Genomic DNA, 27,500 nt, shown 5'->3' on the forward strand with positions numbered 1-27,500 from the left:
CAAAGATGAAGCAGGAGAGCCAGAAGCCTTATCCATACTGGGACTGAGGATATCTCCATCTTCTTGAGCTGGAGAGAAGGATCCCACAATCTAACAATCAGGGCTTTGCTTGAAAGAGTCCATGGCCCCTGCTCAAGAACCTTTAGTTTATCCTCTTCATTGCTAAACTGGAAAACAAGGATACCACTATCCACCATCTTGATGTCCACATGCCCGGAAAAGCTTCCACAACCTCGACAAGGAAGACTTAATGTACTCAAAGTATGGCTTGTGTCCGACAAAGAATCCAATGCAAGTGTTACTTGAAAGGTGGAGTTCCTCAGGCACAACATTGGCAGGGCAGTGGATAATAGGATGTCCTTCCCTTAGAACAGGTTGAGAGTAATGGAGGGGGAGGTCCTCCAAAGATGATGGAGAGGCCTCGAACAAAGAAGACCACTCTCGGCTTTGAGATCCAGCTCCACCGAGAACATTTGTTTGGGTTGTAGGAAGGTCTGCTCGCTCATCTGAACCAGCGGAGATGCATGTTTTTCTAAGAAAAGAAAGCTCACATGTTCTTCATGCTACATTATTGCCACAGGACTGAGGATCAAGTTGGCCTCCAGAAGAAACCTATTTCCATTGGTTTCCTTAGGTAAGATGGAATATATCTCTCAAACAAAGGAACTGCGTACTCCTTGTAGAGCTCGCCGAGCCTTTCGAGCAGTTCATCGACTTTTACCTATCGAGCTATACCTTTCAAAGGATACCTGGGGGTGTACCGAAATTAGTTTCTACTCTATTGGCATAAATCATTACACCCATACTATCATTCTTTTAATTCTCACAAATGCAACGAATGCCTTTTCATGATTGTGTATCCCCTTGGTAGCTTAACTCTTAGTAGAGTTGAATTATTATCTCAAATTAAAAGCTGTTGGAACTGCTACTAAGTATCTTAGGCTGTGTTTGGTATGCATTTTTGGAATGCATTAATGGTAACAAATAGTTGTTTTTTATCGCCCGAGAATGCAAAATCAACCTTAATGCATTCCAAGAATGCATACCAAACACAGCTTTAGTTAAGGGAAATCATCATCTCAAATTAGAAGCTGTTGTAACTACTAAATATCATTTCAACCATCTTTTCTTTTCCTCTTTCTTCACCTAAGTAAAAAAGCACTGTCAAGTGAAACCAGAATTTACCCTTCAAAAGAAGGTATCTTACAGCTTAAAAGACAAAAGTATCCTGATTATGGACTAAATACACCAAACTACAATTGGAAAATTACACTTTCTTTTCGATGATTTTCATTAGCACCAAGGATTGGGTCAGTACAAAATGCTGATGTCACAGATACACTACGATCTCCACGACATTGACTTCTAAAAACTCTCATCATCTATCCTCCATAAACATTCCTTTCTCAATGGAGAATCTGTAAATATGGCTTTAACAAAATTTTCTACCTGCATCAATAAACAAACAGAACATAATTACCAAAGATTACGAGAGAGATGGAAGATAGCAAAGGAAGAACAAATGAACAAATGAGTTGAATCTAGAAGCTTACCCAATTGTTGTACAACTTTAAATCCCCCCACCCCAATAAATAAAAAACACAAAAACAAAAAAGGGGTCTGTTGTAGAATCACTTCCATGTAAACTGTAAATGGTGAAAGACTGTTCTCCAACACAAATCTAGTTAATTACACCTTATGATGCCAAACAAAAAAAAATGCTAAAATTAAAATTTTCCTGCAAACAAAAAGGTCGACTCTCTAAGAGACCTAGTTATAAGATTTCCACGACAAAAAAACAGCATGACATTGATATGGAGACTTCTGGAATGCTTATGGAAATTGGACCATTAAGGTGAACAAAAAATGAAAATCATCCGATCAAAATAATTTTCAGTGTACTGTTTCCCACAACTGCTATGTAATGAGGAGACGCTTACTTTCATTTTATTGTGTAGTTAATTACCAGGCTCATCGTGTATAAGAAGAAAAATTAGAGAAAGGGAGATAGCATGCAAACAGAAAGATAACATAATATATGTAAAGAGCAGATCTCTCCTAAGCTCTTCATATAGACTGCCCATGAGCAAAGGATTTTTGCCATGTAGGACAGCAATGCTGCTGAGTGAAACATTGTCTCTACTCATATGCCAAATTTCAGCCCAAATGCATATCTCCATGTTGAGAAATCAAGCTTCAAAAATGAAAAGTTAACCCTTTCAGGTATACAATCTGAACATTGAAAGTACAAGGGGGACATGCAAATACAGGTTGTAATGATTGAATTGGCTCTAAAAATTCACACATGGCTGATCTAGATCTTAACCCATCTATCCGAGGTGAGAATCGCCAAACCACCAGTACGCATGCCAGAAAAACCATGGCCACGGACAGCACCTATATACACTGGCCATGGAGAGATCTCTCTTTAATATGTCAATGGAAATTTATGGCATGAAAAGGAAGCTGTTTTTTTTTAAGATAAAGGCAAATCAACAGTACGCATGGCAGGAAAACCATGGGTGTGGACAGAGCCTATATACACTGGCCATGGAGAGATCTTTTCTCCTTAGTATGTAATGAAATTTTATGCATGCAAAGATTTTATATATTCATTTTTATTTATTTTTCTTTTAAGAATAAAAGTTGACATCCCACACACACACATGCATGCGTATGTGCACAGAGTGTATGTGCTTAATCTACACATAATTTTACCAACTATACAACCACAATTCAGATAAATGTGCCATGTTGAATCATACCTCAGAAGCTGTGAAGCCACAATTAGCCAGTTCTCCACTCTCCCAAGTTGTTGTAATGGATTTTAAGGGCATGTCTAATAAATCTACCAAGATAAAAGCAGCAGTCAACTTCTAAATGTAATCTAATAACTAAACAAGCTTTTGTAGTCTTAACTATCAAAAAAAGTAGTAATAATTAAGCCGGCCAAAGATACATGCCTGCCAATTTACGTAGTTTACGTAAAGATGGAATCAGCTCATCTATTTGAATATCTCTGACATCCTCTTGTAGTTTCCCTTTTCCATTGATGAACATTAGGGACTCAAACAAGGAAGATAAGCTCTCTAGTGTCAAATGGATCAGCCTCTGAAGCTGAAAAAGTAATAGATTTAGCTTAAATAAATAGATAAATAAATTCACAAGCTTACTAACTTGTCATAGGATTCTGGCAGCAAAAAGGGAGGGGGCACCCAAAAAAAACTTGGTCACAGGATTCAGTCATAGTACCTGTAATGTCTCCTCTGCCGCCAAATCATCTAAAAGGAGTATGTCCTCCATTATTCTAGAAAAAACAGATTCAAGCACTATGCACATGCTTCTCTTGTATGTTTGAGGCAGCAAAAGAGGCTCCCAAATAATATGCACTTTCTCAAGGGTGAAGACAACCTGATCACAAAACATTCAAATTTCAAGAACAAAGCCATCAAAAAATTTGGTTACATAAATTATAGCATAGCTATTAGCTACCTGATCTATAGAAAACTTTGCACACTCATATTGTTGCATTTGATGTGTATTCTGAAACCCATTCGCACAATCTATGGCCTGACGGATCACAAGAATGCAAAATGAATAAGACCAACAAAGTCTATGTGAACAAGAGCACAGTTGCGGATAATGGAATTGAATTAGCATTTATTCAAAGTTGAAATCTTGGTACCTCTTTCAAGTTAAAGATAATTAGTTGAATTTGTTTCTCAAGTACATCTTCAGCCATCTGTTGAAACCTTGGCCCCATGTCAACAAAAACTGCATGTTCCATTAGAGAACTTGGGATGTCTGAACGATACTGGGGAGAGATCAAACACAAAACTTAATTAGGAACACAGTAAGAAGATACTACCAGAATTTAGGACTTCCTAAGGTTAATGATTAGCAAATATGTAGGTCTCATGTAAGACACAAAAGTTTAGCGAAGCAAGCATGTATCTCAAGACAAATTTCATAAGTAGCAGACTAGGCTGAAGCAGCAGTTTATTTTGAAGCTTAAAGTTGTACTCTGCTTTCCATATGTATCACCAACAAAGGATACTATGGTTGAGGGAAGAAAATTATGGTATATCAAGGACTCGAAACAGAAGGCTCCTTACATGATTCATGAAAATACAAAGTATTGGCAAATCATACAGATATTAATGAAGTTTTGTAGCTAAAAATGAAAGTTGAAAATTAGGGCATCAGCAATCAGATGACATATGAAGAATCATAGCTTAAAAAGGAAACTTAGTTTGCAAGATTCTTCCCGTGCCAGACTACACCACAAACATTTTTTGTAAGCTTAAAATTTTCACACCAGTTGTGTCAAACACCACCCACATCCAAGACTTCAATTTCATTTTAATCAACAACGAGAATGATTACTCAGAGGCATTTATTAGGAGAAAGAAAGCGAAAAGAAAAGGAAGACACAGGATAAAAAATTCCAAACATTAGGATCGACTCCAAACTTACCCCTCCCAGGATCCCACATAGAGGACCAGCTGGGTAATGGCCCTTTTTTTAAAGCGAAAAGAGAAAGAAGACAGGATAAAAAATAAAGAAAAGAACATAACAGAAAAAAGAGGGAAAAGTGCCACCTATGCTCCTGACCCACCAAACAGGACAATCTTGCTTTAAAACCCACAACTAAGCCTCTATTTCATATAACTTCCACAATCCACAGTCTGCATATGCCTAACAAAGAACCAAATGCATAATAAGACTTCCCCACATAAATTGCCCAACCATGAAAGCAGGAACGAAAAACAAAAGAAAGCAAGAAAACCAGAAAAGCTGCAATGATTAATTCTAACGTGGTCCTTTTTCTCCTTGCCTTTGGTTGGAACTTTTTGCCTGCATATCACATTTTATGCATTTCGCTTGGCCCAATTGCAGAGGCTCACTAACATTATTCTGTTAAGGTTCTGTAAACTAAACTCCTGTCCATATCTGTCCCAAACCGCAGCCCTTGTAAAAAAATTACAAGGTGTATCCATTCTCATCTGGCAGAATAATGAAAGACATTTTACGATAGTTGTCAAGGCATCCGAAAGATCTTTTTGGACCAAGGGGAGCTGTTGCCTTACTTTCCAAGTCGTTGTATGTGTTTTTTTATCTACCAGAGACCCTAAAGCCTCCGAGCTGGCGAGCGTGTCAAAATCCGCCTCCGCCCTACTAACAGCATCCTCTGCATCCCGGACTTTCTGATGAATATTGCCAAAAACCTCTCTGTTCCACGTGTGGAGGGCACCCCGAAGTCGTTTCAACTTCATAAACAACACAAAGAGAGGCGAACCGGCGAGGGGCACTTCCCATTGATTCGTAATGAAGCCTTGGAAGTCTGGGTGCCTTAGCCACATCTGCTGGAATTTAAAGGCTGAGCCAAACCTACTGCCAGGGTCCGAGACAGAAAACAAGATAGGAGCATGATCAGAGCAAGTTCTATTTAAGTGAGAAGCCTCGAACTTGGGGAAAGCAGCAACCCAGGCTGGGTTCACCAAAAACCGATCCAGCCTAGCCAAAACGATACCCGCACCATTCTGATTGTTTGACCAGGTAAAATTATTACCAACATAACCCGCATCAATAAGACCAGGACAGTTAACAAAACTACCAAACTCATCCATAGAGAGCGAGCAAGCCGATCTGCCACTAATTTTCTCCAAAGGGGACAATACAGCATTGAAATCACCCCCTACTGCCCAGGGGAGAGAGGAGGAACCCGAAAACCGAACTAAGGCCTCCCACAGATCCCTTCTCCCAGCCACCGAACAAAGCCCGTGGACAAAAGAAATATGAAACAAAACCCCATTGGCTGCCAAGCACTCCAAAGTGATAAACTGACAGTGCTCCTCCACCACTTTCACCTGAACAGATCCCCTCCAAAAGACCCAGATTCTCTCCATAGCAAAGACCGTACCCAAGCCAATTCTTCTCATAACTATTGCCACTTTAGAAGGTTGCGCCTTAGGTTCTGCAATCGCAATGTCTAGCTTGTGCAAACTAATCATCGCTTTCAGACGCCTAGAGGTAGGCTTATTACCAACTCCACGAGCATTCCAAAAGAAGCAATTCATTTGGAACCCTTGAAGCTAACATCCACCGGTCCCATAGACCTTGTGATCCGCCTCTCAATCCCTCCCTTGAACTGGCGTTTCCACCTCATTTTCTTCCTCTTGTAGACATGGGCAGCAAGCAAAGCAGACCTAATAGGCACCCGCTTCACCAAAGAAGGGCCCACCGGCACCGCAACACCACCCTCTTCACTCAACCTTGTAAAAGTTCTTCGAAGCCTCTCCTCAAGAGTAACGTTAAAAACTTTGAGGCTTTCTAGAAGAGCACCACGCTCCACAACAGCCGAAACCAGGTCTGCAGACCCAGCATCATCACGGACGCAGGGAAGCCCACCCTTGTCAAAGGGAACCGGCGAAGAGGAACCCCCCACCGATTGCGAACCAGCCGCCAACAAAGTGCAACCATCCTCCGCCTCAGAATTCGCAATGCAATCCGCTGCACCGTCGCTAACCTCATCAGCAACTAAGGCCGATACCACCTGGTCCTGCAGCGCAGCCTGATCCACTAGAGTTAGAGGAGAAGCCGGATGAGGAGCAGCCCCCTCTGCCTGAGGAGCCACAATAGCTTCATCACAAGGTATCTCTCCCTCATCCACAGCTGCAAGAGCCACCACAGGATCCATGACAACAATTCCAACCAAAGTGCTACCCCCAAAGGAACCCACGACACCTCCACAAGAGCCGCCTGGGACAACACCACCATCAGGTCCAGCCGCCGAAAGGGCTTTGAGCACCGACACCCTCTGAGCCGCAGGATGCCAGCGAGCCCCTCTACCCTTGGCCATTAAGCCAGGCTGAGAATTCCCCAACCTAGGCGCAACACCCTCAGACATCACGGCAGCACCACGCGAGGGCCCTTCGCCCGTTGGAATAAACACACCATCAAGGTTCCGACTTCCAGCCCCAATGCCGTCAGCAAAAGCAGCGACAGTCTCAGTCCCACGAGCCCCTTCCTTCTCGCCCTGCCCAGGGGAAACCCCACGACCCTTCTTGGATGACGGTTTCCTGCAATCCTCCTTTGCGTGACCAAGCTTCGAGCAGAAGACACAGTAAGAGGGGAGCCGTTCAAAGATGACCTTCTGGTAAAACCCATCAGCACCATACCCGATCCAGACCTTTGACGGGAGCGAAGAACGCAGGTCGACTTCCACACACACACGAGCAGCTACAGTGCACGTACAATTGGTTGTCGCGCTATCAACTTTCAAAACCTTGCCAATCGCGCCGGCAATGGAAACCAAGAAATAGCCCTGGTAGAAATTTACCGGCAAGCCAGTAAGGGAAACCCAAACCGGAGCAATAGGCGATTCCCAACCCGAAATGAAGTGTGAAGTCCATTTCATGAAACGCAAGAGGGAACCTTGAATGTGAATGCTCTCTTTCAACCAAGCCTTAACAAAGTCCACCTGAACCGCAAACCTGAGAAGCACATGCCGCTGATCCAGAGTCGACACGACGACATCACCCTGAAGGAAGAGCGACCTCTGCAAGCCATCCTTGATTGAGAAAAGCGAAGGCCTCCCATAGCTGCACTTCGCGACTAAAGAAGAAGCAAACGAAAGTTCCGAAAGCTCCACCTCCTGCTTGGAGAAGAAAACTGCGGGCTCACCATAAAAGGAAGAAGGCTTTTTCAAATCCACAGCAATAGATGGCAGCACAAGAGGTCGAGCAACCACAGCAGCAAAAGAAGCAGGCCTGGGCCCAGCAGCTGCAGATCCAAGGCAAGGATCAGGAGGGCGACCCTCCTGAGGAGTCGCCATCACCGGGCCCCACGGGAAACCCTAGCTAACCTGTGCCTCCAGAGACCCAAGACGCTAACCTGTGCCATCGCAACTCACTGTAATATATATATATAAAAACAAAAACAGTTGCTTGATTTGAGACATGGACAAAGAATTGGGACAGCCAAAAATGGGAGGACCATCTTTGCGGGACAGAGGGAGTAACTTATAGCATATTTGGTCTTTATTTCTATCAATATGTGATAAAGATGGACAGAGGGAGTAACTTATAGCATATTTGGTCTTTATTTCTATCAATATGTGATACCACCCTAACTTTAAAAGTAGTCAATGCTCCAACTTGACACACACACACACACACACACACACAAACTGATGCTACTTAAGGAGGTAATATAAGAACGATCAAATAGACAAGCGAACAGGCATGCATACAATTAGAAAACAAAAGAAGAATCCAAAAAAAAAAAAAAAAAAGAGAAAAAGAAACATGTTCAAGGATAAAACTAGATCTTTTACTTACCTCAAATGCAAGGCCAAGAATCTCATGAGAAAGATAAAGACAGTCATTATGCACGAGTATCGGAACTTGGTTTATGCTATCAAACCGCTTCTCTAGCTTCATAAATCAGAAATAAATGAATCTTACAACCATCATATAGATAGCTCTCGACATATAAATTCATCAAAAACATTCATGAAATAAAATCAAGATTCATAAAATAAAATAAATAAAAACTTAGATTGATTCTCAACAACCTTTCAAATGTATCAATTCACAAGCTGATGCAGGCAAAATGCAGGAAGAGGCTTATTCGCCTATATCTGTCTTCAGTTGGTTAAACATGTATCAGATCTTTGGCCATTTACAATTCAGTGTTAGGGTGCATATAATGGTAGTGAATAGGATAAATAGAGTTGATTGAGGGAACAAAATCAGTGTAACCAACCCAATTTGGTATGGAAAAGGGTCAGTTCAGTTGAGTTAAACTAGGACACAAATTTTACTGGAATTAATGATATTTTCTGTTGTTCGAGCATTGCATGTGATTTCACTGTTAGTGGATGAATTTCCTCAGATGAATTGAAAGATTCTTAATCTGTATTGAGGTGGATTCCTAGTACCTCCTTTGGGCGGATTTTATTCTATTCTGTACCTTCTTTCTTGTTTTTTCTTTCTATCTTTATTCTTTTCCCCCATCTTTTCCTCAGAATAGTTACAGGTATGCAACATCAAACCAAATGCAGCGACAGATATCTGAGAGGTAAGAACTTCTGTTATCCATTGGAAAATATTCTGCAACAGGCACTGTTAATTCATTCATTAGATCTGTTTCATATCTGATTTAGTTCGGAAACTAAGGCTTTATGGCAACATTTCTATTCCAAATTAGTATTTCTGAGTCACAGTACTTTTTTGTGTTTCTGTTAATTTGGAATACTTCTATACAAAAAAATGTTGTTTACTAAAATTGGAAAAAATATTACTACTAAAAAAGAACAGAAACATATATGGAATGCAAATTAACAGAAGTGGTGGTGGTGCAGAGAGGGAGAGAATTGGGTTTATTGGGCTGGTTTTATTACAAATATGTGTTTCTGCTTTTTAAAAAACCACTTTAAATCTGTTTCTCACATGACCAAGAAATGTGATTTTGTTAGCAGCTTTAGAACTGAATGCTTGAATGATCAATAGGATCACCAAGCTCCTTTATTTATAATAAAAGAGAGAGAAAAACAATTACAATAATAACCCCCTATAGTCGACTCTAATTGGGAATCGACCATAAGGGAAAAACCCTATAATGCCCCTATCGGGCTACATAACTCAACACTCCCCCTCAAGTTGGTGCATAGATATCACACATGCCCAACTTGCACAAAATAGGATGAAATAATTTCCCACACAAGCCTTTAGTGAAAACATCAGCCAGTTGATCATCGGTTTTCACAAAAGGCATACGAATCTGTCCACTGTCCAACTTCTCTTTGATGAAGTGTCTATCGATCTCCACATGCTTTGTACGGTCAAGCTACACTGGATTATGGGCAATGCTAATTGCGGCTTTATTATCACAATACAACATCATTGGGAGCCGAACAAGAACACCAAGATCTTGAAGTAAACCCTGAATCCATAACAACTCACACATTCCTTGGGCCATAGCCCGGAACTCAGCTTCAACACTGGACTTTGCCACAACATTTTGTTTCTTGTTGCACCAAGTGACCAGGTTCCCTCCTACAAAGGATCAGTACTCAGAAGTAGACTTTCGATCGAAAGAACCACCCCAATCTACATCGGTATATGTCTCAATACGAAGATGATCATGGGGAGACAAAAGAACCCCTTTCCCCAGAGCTGACTTCAAATAATGAAGAACGCGGAGAACAACAGTCATATGTGAAGAATAGGGGTCATGAATAAACTGACTAACCAAGCTCACCGCAAACGCAATGTCTGGTCGTTATACCTGTGCTAAAAATACACCCTATTTTGTTGGGCTACATTGAATTTTCGTTGGCAGGTGTTGCGATGCTGCCCACTGTCGATACTGGTGACCTTGGACTGGGGTAGTCAAGGTTTGAGAGGTTGATCAAGAGGATGGAATTTTGCCGTGAAGGGAGATGTGACCGCACGAAGGTGAGCATTTAATCCTCTTAAATATCATGAGTACATGCTCCCTTTGAAGTCCTTGAAGTACGGACCAAAACCTGGAAGCTTTCGAGGCATAAAAAGGCCCTTTTAGCAAGGGCGGTTTTTCATACGGTTACTTTGCTGTCTGAAACCGGCCAAAAAACCGCCCAGGCTTAAAAAGATCTATTTTGATGTGTATCTCAAGGGGGACCCACTTGCCTCAGGTTGCGGGCTAAAGGTTAGTGTTCCCGTACACTGTGGACCCCATCCCCAACTTTCCATACCATGTGGGGTCAAGGAAGTGGGCCCACATTGCCTAACTTGACCATTAAATGGCTTTAGGACTAAAAATTCCCAACCAAACAAGCCCTAAGGGCCATTTCTATTTATAAAAGGGGGGCATGAGCTCCTTAGCTCATTTCTTTTACTCCTCAAGCCAAAAACGTGGGAAGAAGGCAAAGAAGAGAAAGAAAGAAGAAAGGAGAGGAGAAGAAGGAAAGAAGGAAGGGAGCCCATGCTGTCCTTCCCTTGAAGATCATCTCATCCTCCCCTCTTGAAGGCCAAGCCAAGAGAGGAAGCTGTGGAAAGGAAGAGAAGAAGAAGAAGAAGAAAAGGAAGGAAAAGAAGAGAAGGAAAGAGATCAAGGGGGCTTACCCAGCCTTGGTTCCTACTCCCTCCATTGGTGAGTACTCTTCCCATCTCTCCCTCTCCATTTCTCTGTTGTAGTTCTAGCGTTTTGGTTTTTGGGGAAAAACCCAAGATGAGGTGGGTAAACGGGTTTAGACCATAGATGCCTTAAGTTCTTTGTGCCATTCGGGTTATTAGGACCCCAATGAATCTTAGAGACCTCCCCCTCAAGCCCTTGAAGCCTTGGAATCCAAGAAGGATGGATTGGAGATAATCCCAAGCTTGAAAACTCGGATCTGCAGGTGGGCGGTTTCACACCCTGTGAAAAAACGCCCATCCTCAGAACTGCTGACTACTCGACCTATGCCCGCTGTTTTGGTCATAACTTTGTCTATATCGTATTGACGCGATTCAAATTGCGTTGTAAACTAGACTTAAAGGGCTACATATCTTATGAAGCAACCTTTGACCAACTTGGAGTGTAAAGCCCTCAAAATGGGGCCCAAACCTGACTGATATGTTTTGACAGCAATGTTAGAACTAAAATTATTTGCTCAATAGCCTTGCTCCTTCGTGGGTGTTTTTGTAGGCCTTTGAAGGTTTTAATGGGGGTTACCTACAACCATTAATGCCTTCTAAAATATACTATTTAGGTGAGCTAATGCGGTACTAAGGCTCACCTAGGTAATGCACTTAATCTCCATTAAAACCCCTTATTGGAACTTAGGGTTTTATTTCACTAGAACCCTAGTTCGGATCCATTGTTGGTTCCACCTTCAAGTCCCCCGAATGCTTGGGCTAAACAGGTTCTAGGAACCCTATAAGACCCTAGGGTGTTTCCCCTATAGCCCCTAAAACCTTAGGATCCTTGGAGAGTGAAATTTTGAGGTGAAAACCTTTAGGGCTCGGAGCTAGAGCTGGGCGGTTCTTCCCCTGGTTCCATGCTCTGGTAAAAACCGCACTGATATAAAATCCCTGCTCAGAGCGGTTTATCACCCGGTTTCTGAACCTGTGAGAAGCAGCCCCAAAAACCGCCTTAGCCTTGAAAGCCTATACACTTGGGCAATGATTGGGGTAACTTTTGGGACCTCTTCTATAATTGTTTAACATCTTTTTCACACATTCCTAGGCAACAAAACACCTACGGTGAGGCATGTTGGGCGGCAATTGGACGACAAACCATAACTTTGAAATGCAAACTATATTGTGAGTGGGTTTTGGTTTGATTGTTGCTTTGCACATATATATATATATATATATATATATATATATATATATATATATCATCGATCATACATGTTGCATTCTTGCATTATTATAACTATGATTGTTGATGTTGTTGATGTTTATATGACGTGGTTTTGAATTCAGTTATGTATGTTGGGTTACAGTGTCGAATATGCCGATAGTGAAACCCTATGAGATAAATTGTTGTCATATGTTATATTGGCCTGTTATGTGCCGTGTTGTGCTGGTACCCGGGTGCTAGATGGAATGAGACATTGATGCACCCGGAATACCTCTCGACACGATTGAATCATGTAGTATAACTGCGGTTAGTCTTATGTTCCCTATGCTACGACCCTTACCAATAGGGGTTTAGGTGTTGGGTAATCAAGACTCCCTGTGGGCCTGAGGAGTGATACGAGACCAGGTCAGGGAGGATTATTGGTTATCAGAGTCTGCCTCTGGGTGACCTAGGGCCTTTACCAGCGCAGGCCCCAAGGTAACAATTGAGGTATCACTATGGGGATAAAATAAGTGATCCACGGTGTCTCCCGAGTTATTGCAGTAGCATATGCCTAGTGACTTAGATTATGTGTTAGGTGGAAATTGGTTAATAAATACATGCATCATGGACTATCTGTATTTGTTGTGTGTACATCATCATCCCCTCACTGGGCTCAGTGGAGCTTACCCCTCTTTGCACAACCCTTTTAGATGTGATTGCAGGTGATGGTTGGTGGCGAGCCTTAAGGGCTCTTTCTTGGGATATGTTTAGTTCGGTGTTGCTGACCTGTTGTTGGTGACGTAGGACCATGGTGCTGAGTACCTGTTGATGATTGTGTCAATGGGACACTTGGATCGAGATTTCTTATTTCTTTTGTTCCTTTTTAAGTTTTATCATTTGCATTGTCTAATCTCTGTAATATTAGTGTTGTTCTTAGCTTTTAGTTGGTCTTTTGAGATATGATGTAATATATTAAATTACCTATCACTTAGACTTTTGAACTCTTTTATTATTGAAAACGCTTCCGTACTCTAAATTTTACATCTTACATATAATGTACATGTGTTATCTTTCCACACTCTGATGTACATGTGTTGTATTGAGTTAATTGTGATTCAAGCCATTGCATCAAATCCTGGTGGTGGTTTAGGATGTTGGAAAGCATCCTAGTTACATTAAAACCCTAGGGTGAGGATTGGGGTGTGACAGGTCGAGTATGTGAGAGATAAATTAATTTCCCTACTAACCTCTGATAACGGTCTTTATCAATCGGTTCACCATCTTTAGCCTTCAATCGAGTCCCAGCTTCCATTGGTGTATCACAGGGATGGCAACCTAACAAACCAGTCTCAAATAAAAGATCTAAGACATACTTCCTTTGAGAGAGAAAGATGCCCTTGGAAGAACGGGCAACTTCAATCCCGAGAAAGTACTTTAATGTCCCTAGATCCTTTATTTCAAATTCATAGCTAAGGAAGCTCTTCAGACGAGAGATCTCTACACTATCATTCCCTGTCACCACAATATCATCGACATAAACTATGAGGATAGTGACCTTGTCACCATACTGTTTAATGAACAAAGTATGATCAGCGTTACTTTGTTTGTATCCCACTGAAATTATGGCCTTGTGAAATTTGCCAAACTAAGCCCGTGGAGACTATTTCAGCCCATAGAGTGCATGCTTCAAATTGCAGACCTTCCCATGAGTTTTTTTAGATGAGAAACCTGGAGGAATCTCCATATATACTTCCTCCTCAAGCTCTCCATGAAGGAAAGCATTAATAACATCTAGCTGCTGCAAATCCGACCAAAAATTCATAGCACAAGACAAGAGAATACAAGCAATGCTCAATTTTGCAATAGGAGCAAAAGTCTCCTGGTAATCAATCCCATAGGTTTGGGTAAAACCCTTGGCCACCAGCCTAGCTTTGTATCCGTCAACCGTACCATCCATCTTCTGCTTGACTACTGTTAGAATGTAAATCGTGGCCAAAAACAGGGTCTCGGGATTAGCGTCAGAGCCTAATCCTGAGACACCCTTTAGGCTCCACTATTGGGGGGCTATTTTGTCGTTTTACCCTTTCCCTAATCCCTATATGCTATATCCTTTTTCTCTCCCCTTGTTGATGGAATACGATTGACTCTTGTGTGGTTGCAACTCTTCTGTTCCTTCTTCTTCTTCTCTCCTTCCCTTTCTCTAATTTTCCCAGGTATAATAACATGGTATCAGAGCTGCCTTCCTAGGCCTGGCACAAGTTTGCGCAAGTCTCCCTTCTTCTTTCTTCCTAAGTTTTCTGTTTCTTTCTCTTCTTTGACTTCTGGTTACTTCAACTAGAGGTTCACGAACTTAAGGAAGGGGGTAATCTTTCACCCCAACAATTTTGTGGTGTTGGTTGATTGTGGATAGAGTGCATATCATATAAATCTGCTATTCTTCAACTAAAAGCAGATTTGTGAGCTGTTTATGGAGGTGTGATTGGCAATCGATTGCCGCAAGTGCTTATTAGGTGTTTGTTGAAATGCTTATTAGGTGTTTGTTGAAATGCTTATTTGGTGTTTGTTGAAGATTCAAGTTATCGAGGCAGCAATCCCATCGTATTTTCCTGCAGTTGTGATTGATGTTTGATGATTGATTGCCAGCAGCAGGTGTTTGTGGAAAGCTTTTTGGTGTAGTGTTTTCTCTTTATATTGGCATTTGTGGAAGTTTTGAGTCCTTCTTCAAAGTATAGTACTAAATCTCGTTTCGTTTCGGTGTTTCGGTCTGATCGAAATTTCCGAGATACCGAAATTTCGACGAAATTTTGTCGAAATATGGTATTTTTTCTGTGGATGAAAATGCCAAAAATGACCGAGATTTCCGAAATTTCCGAAACGAGATGACCGAAATATTCGAAATATTGCATTTTTCAATTCGATGTTGCATTTCGTTTCGACTCGACCGAGATACTCGAAATTCTCGAAATCTCGACCGAGACGAAACGAGTTTTAGTACTATGCTTCAAAGGGACAGCATGGGTGACGAAGATAAGAGCAGTGCGATGGTCACTGAAGTAGTGTCCTCCTCTTCCAGTCGAATCGTGGAGAAGAAACTTGATGGTATTACCAATTTTCAGCAATGGTGGAAAATTGTGAAGCTGGTTCTAACAGGTTGAAATCAGCAACTCCACTTGACAAGACCTACACCACCAAATGATACAATGTGGGAAACTGTTGATGCCATAATTCTTGGAGAGATGTTGAATTTGATGGAGAATTCATGTTGTGGATTTGGTTACCCACATCGACACTGTGAAGGATTTATGGGATTATTTGGGGGTATTTTACTTTGGTCAAAACAATTTGTCCAGAATCTATGAATTATCACAGGAGTTTTATAGAACTAAAGGAAAGGGTCAGTACTTTGCTGACTTTAAGCGAATGTATGAAGAATTGAATGCCCTTCTCCCTATTTCGTCAGATGTGAAGCAGATGCAAGTTCAAAGAGAACAATTGGCGGTTATGGGATTTTTGGGAGGACTTGGACAGGAATATGAGTCTGTTAGATCACAAATTTTGGGTAGTGAGAATATTGCCTCTCTCACAGATACGTTTTCTCGGGTTCTTCACGTATCTTGTGAGAGTTCTCGTGACTCCACACCAGCAGCTGAGAGTTCTACCCTAGTTTCACAAACTGGGGCTGGTGGTGGTAACCGTGGAGATGGTGGTTATCGTGGGGGTAGCCGTGGACGTATGACTGGTCGTGGAGGTGGACGTGGTACAGGACGAGGTCCAAATCAGCCAAGTAACAGCCACAGTTATGGGCAGTCCAATGCCCCTTCTGATGGTTCGGGTGCTGTCCGGATTTGTCATCATTGTGGTCAGCCTGGCCACATTCAAAGATTTTGTTGGAAGCTTCATGGGAAGCCTGGACAGCAGCAATTTGCAAACTCCACTGCTAGTAGTGACTCAATCCCTCAGTCTCAACCTCCTAAGGGTAAGGTGATTGTTATGTCAGACGAAGAGTATGCCCAGTACAACCAATTTCAGATTTCACAGCCTACTTCTTTTACTGCTACTTTCATTAAGACAGGTAATGCCACTGCATGCCTTTCTGCTGCTTTCCGTCCCTAGATCATTGATTCAGGGGCATCAGATCACAAGTAAGGAATGTCAGGTATTTTTTCTTCTTTGTCTCCGTCATCATCCAGTGTTGCCTCAGCTGATGGGTCTTTAGTAAAGGTTAAGGGTACTGGTACTGTACATCCTAATTCTTCATTGTCCCTGTCCTCAGTTCTCTACCTTCCAAATTTTCCATTTAATCTCATGTCTGTAAGTAAATTAACTAATACCTTTAATTGTTTAGTGACATTCTATCCTAATTCATGTGTTTTTCAGGGGCGTAGAGGACGTGAGTCAGGGGGGTTGTATTTACTTGAAGGCTCTTAGTCTGTTGCTTGCTCCAGTGTTGCTTCTCACCATCAGATCCATTTTCGGCTTGGTCACCCTTCTTTGGAAAGTCTTAAGAAATTAGATTCTAGTTTTCATTTTCTTTCTTGCCTTGCGTGTGAGTCTTGTCAGTTTGGGAAACTTCACCGCGTGCATTATCCCCATAGAGTCAATAAGAGATCAATATCTCCTTTCTCTTTTGTCCATTCTGATGTTTGGGGTCCGTGTCCTGTTGAATCAAATTTGGGTTTTAAGTATTTTGTCACTTTTGTTGATGATAATTCAAGGATGACTTGGTTATATTTAATGAAAAATTGATCCGAATTATTTTCAATATTTTGTGCCTTTATTTCTGAAATTCGAACCCAGTTTGATGTGAATGTGAAAATTCTTCGTAATGATAATGCCAAGGAGTATTTTTCGGCTTCTTTTTCTGCTTTTATGATCCAGCATGGAATGGTACATCAGTCTTCCTGTTCTGACATACCACAACAAAATGGTGGTAGAAAGGAGAAACTGTCATCTTATGGAGGTTACTTGTTCCATGTTATTTGAGATGAAGGTTCCCAAAACTTTTTGAGCTGATGCTGTACTTACTGCATGCTATCTTATTAATCGCATACCTTCATCCGTTTTGTAGGGAAAAATTCCTCATTCTTTATTGTTTCCAACTGAGCCTTTGTTTGCTTTGCCCCCTCGTAGTTGTGTCTGTTTTATTTGTAACCATAAGCTTGGTTTGTCTAAGTTAGATCCAAGAGCTATTAAATGTATGTTTCTTAGATATTCTCGTACCCCAAAGGGGTACACCATTGTTATTCACCATCTTTGCACAAATACTTTATTACTACAAATGTATCCTTCTTTGAATCTACATCATATCATGCTGATTCAGTAAATGCTTCAGAGTTGGACGCTGGCTTCCCTGTGCATTTTGTTCCGTCACCTGATCCACCACCACCAGCCCCTGCACAGGAATTGCCGCCAATCCAAGTGTATATTTGTCGGCACAAAGTAGCTGCTGCCCCTCCAATTCTCACTGACTCAATCACGTCTTCTTCTACTGTAGATCCTACTATCGATACCCCTTCAGTTGGGCCAATTACTTCTGATAGACATTCCAATTGCTAAACAGAAAGGTATCCGTGGTTGTACTTAGCATTTTTTCTAACTTTGTTTCTTATTCCGCTGTCTTCTTCATTTCGTTCTTTTCTATCTACTATTGAGACTTATCCACTTCCCAAGTCTGTGACAGAGGCATTGGCTAGTCCTGGCTAAAGGACAGCTATGGAAGAAGAATTAAAGGCGTTAAAGGTGAATGATACTTGGGATATGGTACCGCTGCCCCAAGGAAAAAATGCAATGGGTTGTCGATGGGTGTATGCAATGAAAGTAAATCCGGATGGTTCTCTTGCCCGTTTGAAGGCAAGACTTGTTGCTAAAGGATATGCATAGGTGTATGGTGTAGATTATTTAGACACCTTCTCACCTGTTGCCAAGCTTACCTCTGTTTGAATTTTGATTTCTCTTACAGCAACGTTTAACTGGCCTTTATTTCAGCTTGATGTCAAGAATGTATCCTTACATGGTACTCTGCAAGAGGAGGTCTATATGGAGCAACCACCAGGGTTTGTTACTCAGGGGGAGTCTGGACTAGTGTGTAGACTAAAAAAGTCATTATATGGACTAAAACAGTCCCCCCTAGTGCGTGGTTTGGCAGATTTACTGAAGTTGTTCTTGCTTTTGGCTTGTCAAGGTGTGGAAGTGACCACTTGTTCTTTCATAAACAATCAGGTGCAGGGAGGATTTTTATGATTGTGTATGTTAATGATATTATCATCACGGGTGATGATTCCGTTGGTATAGCTGAGTTGAAATCATAGCTTCAATAGAAATTTCAAACTAAAGACTTGGGGAGGTTAAAATATTTTTTGGGAATTGAAGTGGCTCAGTCCCAAAAGGGAGTATTTCTGTCACAACGAAAGTATGTGCTAGACCTACTCACTGAGACAGGAATGCACGGTACTAAGCCAGTTGACTCACCAATGGATCAGAATGTGAAACTTGTTGCTGAAGAAGGAGATGCTCTCGATGACCCAGAGAGATATAGGAGATTGGTGGGTAAGCTGAACTACTTGACGGTTACCCGACCCGACATTGCCTTTCCAGTTAGTATGGTGAGTCAGTTCCTTTCCTCTCCTCGGACCTCTCATTGGGATGCAGTTGTTCGTATTCTACGATATCTTAAAAAGGCTCCAGGTAGAGGAATTGTGTATCGAGATCATGGCCATAACAGAATTGAAGGGTTTTTAGATGCAGATTGGGTAGGATCTCCAACTGACAGGAGATCGACTACTGGGTACCACACTTTTTTTGGAGGAAATTTGGTATCATGGAAGAGCAAAAAGCAGTGTAGTGGCTCGTTCCAGCGCTGAGTCAGAATATAGAGCTATGGCACATTTGACATGTGAGTTAATATGGATACAACAACTATTGTCTGGGTTGGGATTCAAGACTCCAGTTCCCATGCATTTATGGTGTGATAACCAGGCATCAATTCATATTGCTTCTAATCCTGTGTTTCATGAGAGGACGAAGCACATTGAAATTGACTGCCATTTTGTTCAAGAAAAGATGCAGAGTGGGTCGATTCTTCCGAGGCATGTTCGAACTGGAGAGCAGCTTGCAGATGTATTTACTAAGTCATTAGGTAACGGGAGGATTGAGTATATTTGTAACAAGCTAGGCATGATTGATATATATGCTCCTGTTTGAGGGGGAGTGTTAGAATGTAAATCATGGGCCAAAAGCAGGGTCTTGGGATTAGCGTCAGAGCCTAATCCTGAGACTCCCTTTAGGCTCCACTATTGGGGGGCTATTTTGTCTTTTTACCCTTTCCCTAATCCCTATATGTTGTATCCTTTTTCTCTCCCCTGGTTGATGGAATACGATTGACCCTTGTGTGGCTGCAACTCTTCTCTTTCTTTTTCTTCTTCTTCTCTCCTTCCCTTTCTCTGATTTTCATAGGTACAATAACAACTATGAACACCCACTTACATCCAACTCGTTATTTTCCTGGAGGAAGAACAACAAGGTCCCATGTATTATTTTTTCTTGGGGCATTCATCTCTACTACCATAGTTGCTTTCCACTTTGCATTAGCAAATGCTTCCTGCCACTTCTGAGGAATAGAAATACAGGAAAGAGAAGACACAAAATCATGATAGGAAGGAGAAAGAGAATCATAAGAAACAATATGTGATATAGGATGTTGGGTACATGATCAAATACCTTTACGGATAGCAATAGGTAGTTAAAGAGAAGAAGAAGACTTACCAGAAGGACTAGTAGGCTCTGGCTCAAGGGACGGCGATGGGAGGAATAAAGGTGCCGCAGGGGTGGTAATTCCAACTTGCCTTTTAGAAGTTCGAGTAAAAATACGAAGTTCTAGTCAATCAAATCTTCCCTGAAGTTTTTATACCTGTCTTCTAATAGAGCCAGGGGTAGGTTGCTTCCCTGAATTGCATCCAAAGAAGGTCCTTCTTGAATAGGAACCTGATCTGGTATTGTCTCCCCCTGAAGAGGAACAAGAGAAATAGGTGTAACCGTAGGTGTAACAGATGGTGATGGATGGGCAGTAGGTAATGATGGATGGGCAGTAGATGGTGATAGATGGGCAGCAGGTAATGTAATCGACACATCTTCACAAGCCAAGTCTAAGTCCCCTTGAAGATGTGGCGATAAATAGTATGGTGAAGACTCATGAAAAACAACATCCATAGAGACAATCACATAGCGAGTGGGAGGATGATAGCACCTGTACCCTTTTTGAGTCGCAGAATAACCCAAAAAAATACACTTGACACCACGAGGATCCAACTTCCCATGTGGATGATGGTTGCGAGCATAGCATACACACCCGAAAACCTTGGGAGGTATGAGAAAGGAAGAGGCACCCTGAAGAACATCAACCGGAGCACAGGAGGATAGAACTCGAGTAGGTAACCGATTGATCAAATAGGTAGTGGTAAGCACAGGATCACTCCAGTACTGAGAAGGGGTGTCGCGGTCAAACATCAAGGCACGGGCCATTTCAAGGAGGTGGCGATTCTTTCTCTCAGCCACACCATTGTGGGGAGGTATGAGAAAGGAAGAGGCACCCTGAAGAACATCAATGGAGCATAGGAGGATAGAACTTGAGTAGGTAACCGATTGATCAAATAGGCAGCGGTAAGCATAGCATCACTCCAGTATTGAGAAGGGATGTCGTGGTCAAACATCAAGGCACGGGCCATTTCAAGGAGGTGGCGATTCTTTCTCTCAGCCACAGCATTTTGGGGAGGTGTGTCGATTCAACTGGTTTGGTGAAGGATTCCATGATCAGCCAAATATTTTTGAAACTGCCCTTCTATGTATTCTCTGCCATTGTCACTGCGGAGAATCTTTAAAGTGGCGTTGAACTGAGTCTTGACTAATTTGTGGAAAAGCTGAAAACACTAAAACACTTCACTTTTGTGTTGCATCATATACACCCAGGTGGTACGACTATGACAGTCAATAAAAGTAACAAACCATCGGTGGCCAGAAATAGAGGCTTTCCGAGCAGGACCCCATACATCCGAATGAACAATATGAAAAGGGAAAGTACTTCTTTTATTTAGTGAAGGATAAAAAATAGAACGAGTTTGCTTAGTCAAAATACAGGCTTCGCAAAAAAACTCATCCTTATTACAATTTAGAACTAAGTTGGGAAAAAAATGAGATAAAGTCCCAACTCCCAATAGAGGGATGTCCTAATCTACGGTGCCACTGATATAAGTCAGAGGAGACTGAATGTAACTGGTGAAGGGGAGTAGGAACAGTAGTGGAAGGCTGGGAACCACCATCAAGCAAGTAGAGACCACCGTGCACTTTACCAACCCCAATTGTTTTCCCTGTCACCAGATCCTGTAAGACATAATGAGATGGAAAAAAGTTACTTTACAATTGAGATCCTTTGTAAGGCTACTAATAGACAATAAATTAGTAGAGAAGGAAGGGACATGTAAACAAAATTTAGAGTGAGACTAGAGGAACAAGAAATAGAGCCCTTTCCAAAGATAGAAGAAAGGGACCCATTGGCAACACAAACAATATCTTTTCCTGAAGGAGTGTATTTATGAAAAAGTGTAGAACAACCTGTCATATGGTTAATGGCCCTGGAGTCAATGATCTATGGGTTGGAGACTGCCGATGCACCCTGACTTCTAACAGGAATACCTGAAGCAAAGTTAGAAATAGAACCAGAAGAGGCAGCAGAGGCAGAGGAGGCCTTCAACATCCGACAGAAAGCTGGAAGTTCTTCCATAGAAAGAGCAGTGTCTGCAGGAGGTGTGATAGTAGTCTCAGTCTGATTTGCCTTGGCAGTAGGTTGACCACGGCCCTTGTTACCACCACCCTTTTTTTCTATTTGCTTCAAAATCAGCAGGCTTCCCATGTAACTTCCAACATGTAGCCTTAGTATGCCATAGCTTACCACAATGTTCACATTTGACAGCTTCTTTAACAGCTTTGGAAGTGTCAACAGTAGTAGAGGGCGAACCAGTCCCAGTATGTAAGGCTCATCGATCTGTAGTTGTAGGGTTGAGCATAGCTGAACAGCGTCGATCTGCAATGTGAACCAATGCATAAGACTGTTCTAAGGTAGGAAAAGGATCCTTGCCAAGAATTTGGACTCTAATCGGATCATATTCAACATTGAGTCCAGCCAAAAAATCATAAACTCGAATCTTATCAACATGTTTTCTATAGACAGCAATATCACTAGCAGTGGTGGGCTGATAATCCGAGTAATGATCAAGTTCTTGCCAGCACTGACAAAACTCTATATAATATTGAGAGGCAGTTAACTCATTTTGTTTTGTATCATGAATTTTCTTCCGTAGTTCATATACTTGAGCATCATTCCCAACTTGGGAGTAGGTTTCTTTGGCAGCCTTCCATATCTGGGCAGCAGTGTCCAAGAGAAGATAACCACGGGCTACAGAAGCATGCATGGAATTGAGAAGATATGACATTATCATGGAGTCATGAGACAACCATCGATCCTGTGCAGGCCCCTCTTCATCGGGTTTAACAAGGCTGCATGTAATATGTCCTGTGAAGCCACGGTCAGCAATGGTAAGGTAAGTGGATCTGGACCACATCAGGTAATTGGTCCCATCCAATTTAAATGGAGAGGCAAAAGGAAGGTACTCATTGCGAGAAGAACCGTCTGATTCAGCTGTTGTAAGATCAGACATGATGTCAAGAGAATATGATATACAGGTTTTGAAATTCCCACAACAGAATTTGCTGAAACTTGGGTCGAATTTCCCTCTGGATATGGGGAAGAAGTCCTCCAAAAATCAGCCGCTTCTGATGAGTAAGTAAGAAACCCTAATTTTTTGCCAAAAATTAGGTCAGGAAAACCTGTTTTTGGAGAAATCGCAAGGCTGAATTTGATTTGATTGTGATCCAATTCTGCAGTCTTCAAACAGGAATGGAGGTGTACCAATAAGGATATGACAAATCATTCAACCAAAAAAAAAAAAAAAATGATATGACAAATCATTTTTTATGTATTGTATATGCAGTTGGTACCTTTATTTGCACTCTTTATCCTGTTTTGGCCATCTGGGGTGGGGGGGCCATGGGCCTTTCTGTTTGTACTGCTATGTCTATTGCCAATATTTTTTCCAATAATAAATAAGTTTTAATTCATAAGAAAAGGGATATAAGTATATAACATAACATTGGTTCATATTTATGTTATGTCAAAGCAAAATGGGCAACGCCTCTTCTTATTACTTCATTGTGAGTTTTTGTAATTGAACACTTCCAATACCTGTGTTTAGGAGAAGTGCTTGGCCTTCTCTCATCAGCAGACCGAGAAGTCAGGATGGTGTGCCATGCCACGGCTCTTCCTATTACTTGTTCGCCACAGTTTTAAAAGGAAAACATGACAACAAAAGAAGTCCAGAGTTCAAATTAACTAAAAAATACAAATCAAAGAACACCCCTCTAAAAAAAAAGAGAAACTAATAACAAAAACTGACGAGAAGTGGTACGGAGAAGAAAATAAAAAACGAATATTGTATTATCTGAACCTCAAAGAGGTTCATCCATTTGGCAAAAGGAATAAAAAGTCACTGAACAAATGCCCTAAATTCCTTTCCCTATCTAAGTTTCAAACCAATGGGAAAAAGGTTTCATCCACACACCAACTCCCAAGGAAAAAGAAACAATTCCAACAGAGCTGAGCTAGTTTTGTTGAAGATGGGATTATGCTTTGAGGGAGTATGAAGGGTTGGTTGGGTATCAGGGGGTTTTTCTTTTATGCTTTTTTATTATTGTGGAAGTATCAGTACATTCATGTATTTTGGGAATTGTACTTCTTTGCTTTTCTGAGCATGATTTAATAAAATCCATTTTTTCTTACAAAAAAAAAAAGAAGCAATAATTGCTTAGAGGAATGGTCAAAGGTTAAGGCTGCCAGGGCAAATGCCTGGGTTTGAGTCTCGAGGGCAGCCACTTTGTGCAAAAATGCCAAAAGGGTAGTACTGAGTCTAGTAACTCCAAACTCCAAACTCACCCCTCCCAAGACCCTGCATAGGCAGGACCAGCACTGGGTAATGGGCTAATGGCCCTTTTTCTTGTCAAAAAATAAAAACTTAGGCCCCAATTTAATACTCCCCCCCCCCCCCCATTTTATTGTTTTTGAAAACAAAAGGACAGCTCTGGGGTAAAATGGCATTTTGTTCAGACTATTATTCGGGTTTCTTTCTTAACAATAAAACGAGCAATTGAATTTTGGAAGTTAAAAAATAAAACAGAAACAAAAGAGGGGCATTTTCAAAATGCATTTAGAATGCAAATGGGACAAAACCCTATGAGCAATGACGTTTAAGAGCCATTGCAGGTCATGTTCAATCCCAATCCCTAAACACCTCACCACAGAGCTTGGGATCAGCCCAACCTCAGACAGGATTGTTGATCTGATGTAAGGAATTAAAAATTTAACGAATTAATGCCCCAAAATCCCTTCATTTATAGATTCACAATGGTTTTTAGGGGATACAGATATGATCTCAATTGTAACTTGTACAAACATTTTTTCCTCTATTTTATTTTTTTTTAATTTCAAAAATGAATATGGTACCTTTTTTTTTGGGGGGGGGGAAGCGGAGAGAGTTTTGAGTCAAAACGGAAATTGTTAAACAACTTTTGCTTTGGAGTACGTTCAAATTGAAATTCCTGATTTTTCCGCCTCTAATGGCATGATTCACCAGACTAGTTGTTCCAATACTCCACAACCAAATGGGGTAGTGGAACGTAAAATTGACATTTACTAGAGGTGGCTCGTGCCATTATGATTCATATGCATGTTCCCAAGAATTTTTGGTGTGATGTTGTTTTAACTGCTTGCTATTTGATTAACCGTATGCCATCCTCTCTTCTTGCCGACAAATCTCCATTCTCTATTTTATTTCCTACCTTACCGATCTTTAACTTGGTTCCCCGGGTTTTTGGGTGTGTGTGCTTTGTTAACAATTTACATTCCCATGGTGATAAGTTTTCGCCTAGGTCCACTAAGTGCGTTTTTCTAGGGTATTCTCGTACTCAAAAAGGTTATCGTTGCTATGACCCTACTACCTATAAACACTTTGTTAGTACTAATGTGACCTTCTTTGAAAGCACATCATACTTTTCCAGTCTGTCCATATTGTTTGAGGACACTTGGACTGAGTCTGATCCACCTCCCATACCATCCATGGTTCCCATCCCTAATAGGCAGCAACCCCAAGTTTATACCAGACAGCGCAGGAAGACATTGGGGCAACCTATTTCGGAAGTCACTGCTCCACCTCCTATACGGCCATCAACCTCTAGTGCAGATCCTAGTCTTCCCGTACTTGCTGATTTGCCCATTGCCCTTCGTAAAGGTACACGCTCATGTACTAAAAAATCATTGGTCAGGTACCCCATTGATCGGTTTGTTTCTTTAGCTCATCATCCATCGTCTATTGATGGTGTTGCTCTGTCTTTATCTATTAATCCTGTCCCCAGAACTCACACTAAAGCCCTTACTCTACTTGGATGGAAGGCTGACATGGATGTTGAGATGGATGCTTATATGGCTCGTAACACCTGGAGGTTGGTGAATTTACACCCTGGTAAGGACCTGGTGAAGTATCGTTGGGTTTATACTATCAAGTACCATTTTGATAGGTCGATTGAACGGCTAAAAGTCCGTCTGGTTGCTAAAGGATACACCCAGACTTATGGTGTAGATTACTTTGAGATGTTCTTCCGTGTTGCTCGGTTGAATTCTGTGTGTGTTCTTATTTCTTTGACTGTTAACTATGATTGGCCTTTATTCCAACTCGATATTAAGAACGCTTTTCTCTATGGTGACGTACTCAAGGAGGTTTATATGGAGCAACCTTCAGGGTATGTTGTTCAGGGGGAAAATAGTGGTCACGTATGCAGGTTGTAGAAAGCTATTTACGGGCTTAAACAGTCTTCTCGAGCTTCGTTTGAGAATTTTAGTGATACTATGACCGCACGTGGATTCTCTCAGAGTTATTCTAATCATTCGGTCTTTGTTCGCCATCGTTCTAACAAGTTGGTTGTCCTGGTGGTATATGTTGATGATATTATTGTAACAGGTGATGATGAAGTTGGTGTTGCAGAAGTCAAGGCTTATTTACAGCAACAATTTCAAACTAAGGATTTAGGCCAACTTCATTATTTCATGGGTATTGAGGTGATAAGAAGCAAAAATGGGATCAGTTTATCCCAAAGAAAGTACGTGTTAGATCCACTATCAGACACTGGTATGCTTGCTTCAAAGCCAGTGGATGTTCCTATGGATCCTCATCAGAAATTTGGAGTTAATGATGGTGAACTTCTCAAGGATGTACACTCTTATAGGAGCTTGATTGGGAAGTTGATTTAGCTGACAGTCACAAGACCGGACATATCCTTTGCTGTTGGGGTACTCAGTCAGTTTATGCAGTCTCCTCAGAAGGCACATTGGGATACTACTATTCGTATTCTTCGTTACTTGAAAGGTGCTCCGGAGAAAGGACTTATTTATCATCCTAATAGGCATATGGAATTGGTGGCGTACTCTGATGTCGATTGGGCTGGTTCAGCTAGTCATCGTCGTTCTACTACAGGGTTTTGTACTTTTATAAAAGGTAAACTGGTTACATGGCGTAATAAGAAACAAACTACCATTTTCAGGTCTAGTGCAGATGCAAAGTATAGAGCCATGGTACATACTATTGCGGAATTAATGTGGATTCGCTCCTTAATTCTTGAGATGGGTTTTACTGTACCAACACCGATGAAGATTACTGTCACAACCAAGCAACCACATATATTGCTAGTAACCCCGTCTTCCATGAGAGGACTAAACACATTGAAGTGGATTGTCATTTTGTTCGAGATGCTGTCTTCAAGAAGCTGGTCAAAACTCCTTTTGTGTCTTCATCAGATCAACTGGCGGACATGTTTACTAAGTCCTTATTTGCTCCTACTTTTCGTGTGTCTTGTAAAAAGCTGAGCATGGGTGTTATATGTGCTCCAGCTTGAGGGGGAGTGTTGAAGTTTCGAGTATTAGGGGCAGAATTGTCTTCTGCCCTTATTACTTCTTTTTATTTTCTATTTTAGTCCTTATTTGTATAAGTATTAAGTACATGGGTAATTCTGTACTTTTGGGTTTATTTCATAAT

General features: G+C 41.4%; 1 protein-coding gene across 1 annotated transcript in view; it reads right to left on the minus strand.

The window, feature by feature from the left end:
• Positions 1–1,083: 1,083 nt before the first annotated feature.
• The window catches only part of LOC122660083 (centromere/kinetochore protein zw10 homolog), an 80,120-nt gene continuing 53,703 nt past the window's right edge, over positions 1,084–27,500 (minus strand). Inside the window, exons 8-14 of the mRNA XM_043855254.1 lie at positions 8,343–8,438; positions 3,686–3,814; positions 3,493–3,570; positions 3,253–3,411; positions 2,964–3,117; positions 2,766–2,848; positions 1,084–1,449 (exon numbers count right to left, since the gene is read on the minus strand). Coding sequence (XP_043711189.1) covers positions 1,366–1,449; positions 2,766–2,848; positions 2,964–3,117; positions 3,253–3,411; positions 3,493–3,570; positions 3,686–3,814; positions 8,343–8,438 — 783 coding nt within the window. The 3' untranslated portion in view covers positions 1,084–1,365. The remainder of the gene's footprint in view (positions 1,450–2,765; positions 2,849–2,963; positions 3,118–3,252; positions 3,412–3,492; positions 3,571–3,685; positions 3,815–8,342; positions 8,439–27,500) is intronic.

The sequence above is a fragment of the Telopea speciosissima genome, chromosome 4, assembly GCF_018873765.1.
Source record: "Telopea speciosissima isolate NSW1024214 ecotype Mountain lineage chromosome 4, Tspe_v1, whole genome shotgun sequence".
In the NCBI taxonomy this organism is placed as follows: domain Eukaryota; kingdom Viridiplantae; phylum Streptophyta; class Magnoliopsida; order Proteales; family Proteaceae; genus Telopea; species Telopea speciosissima.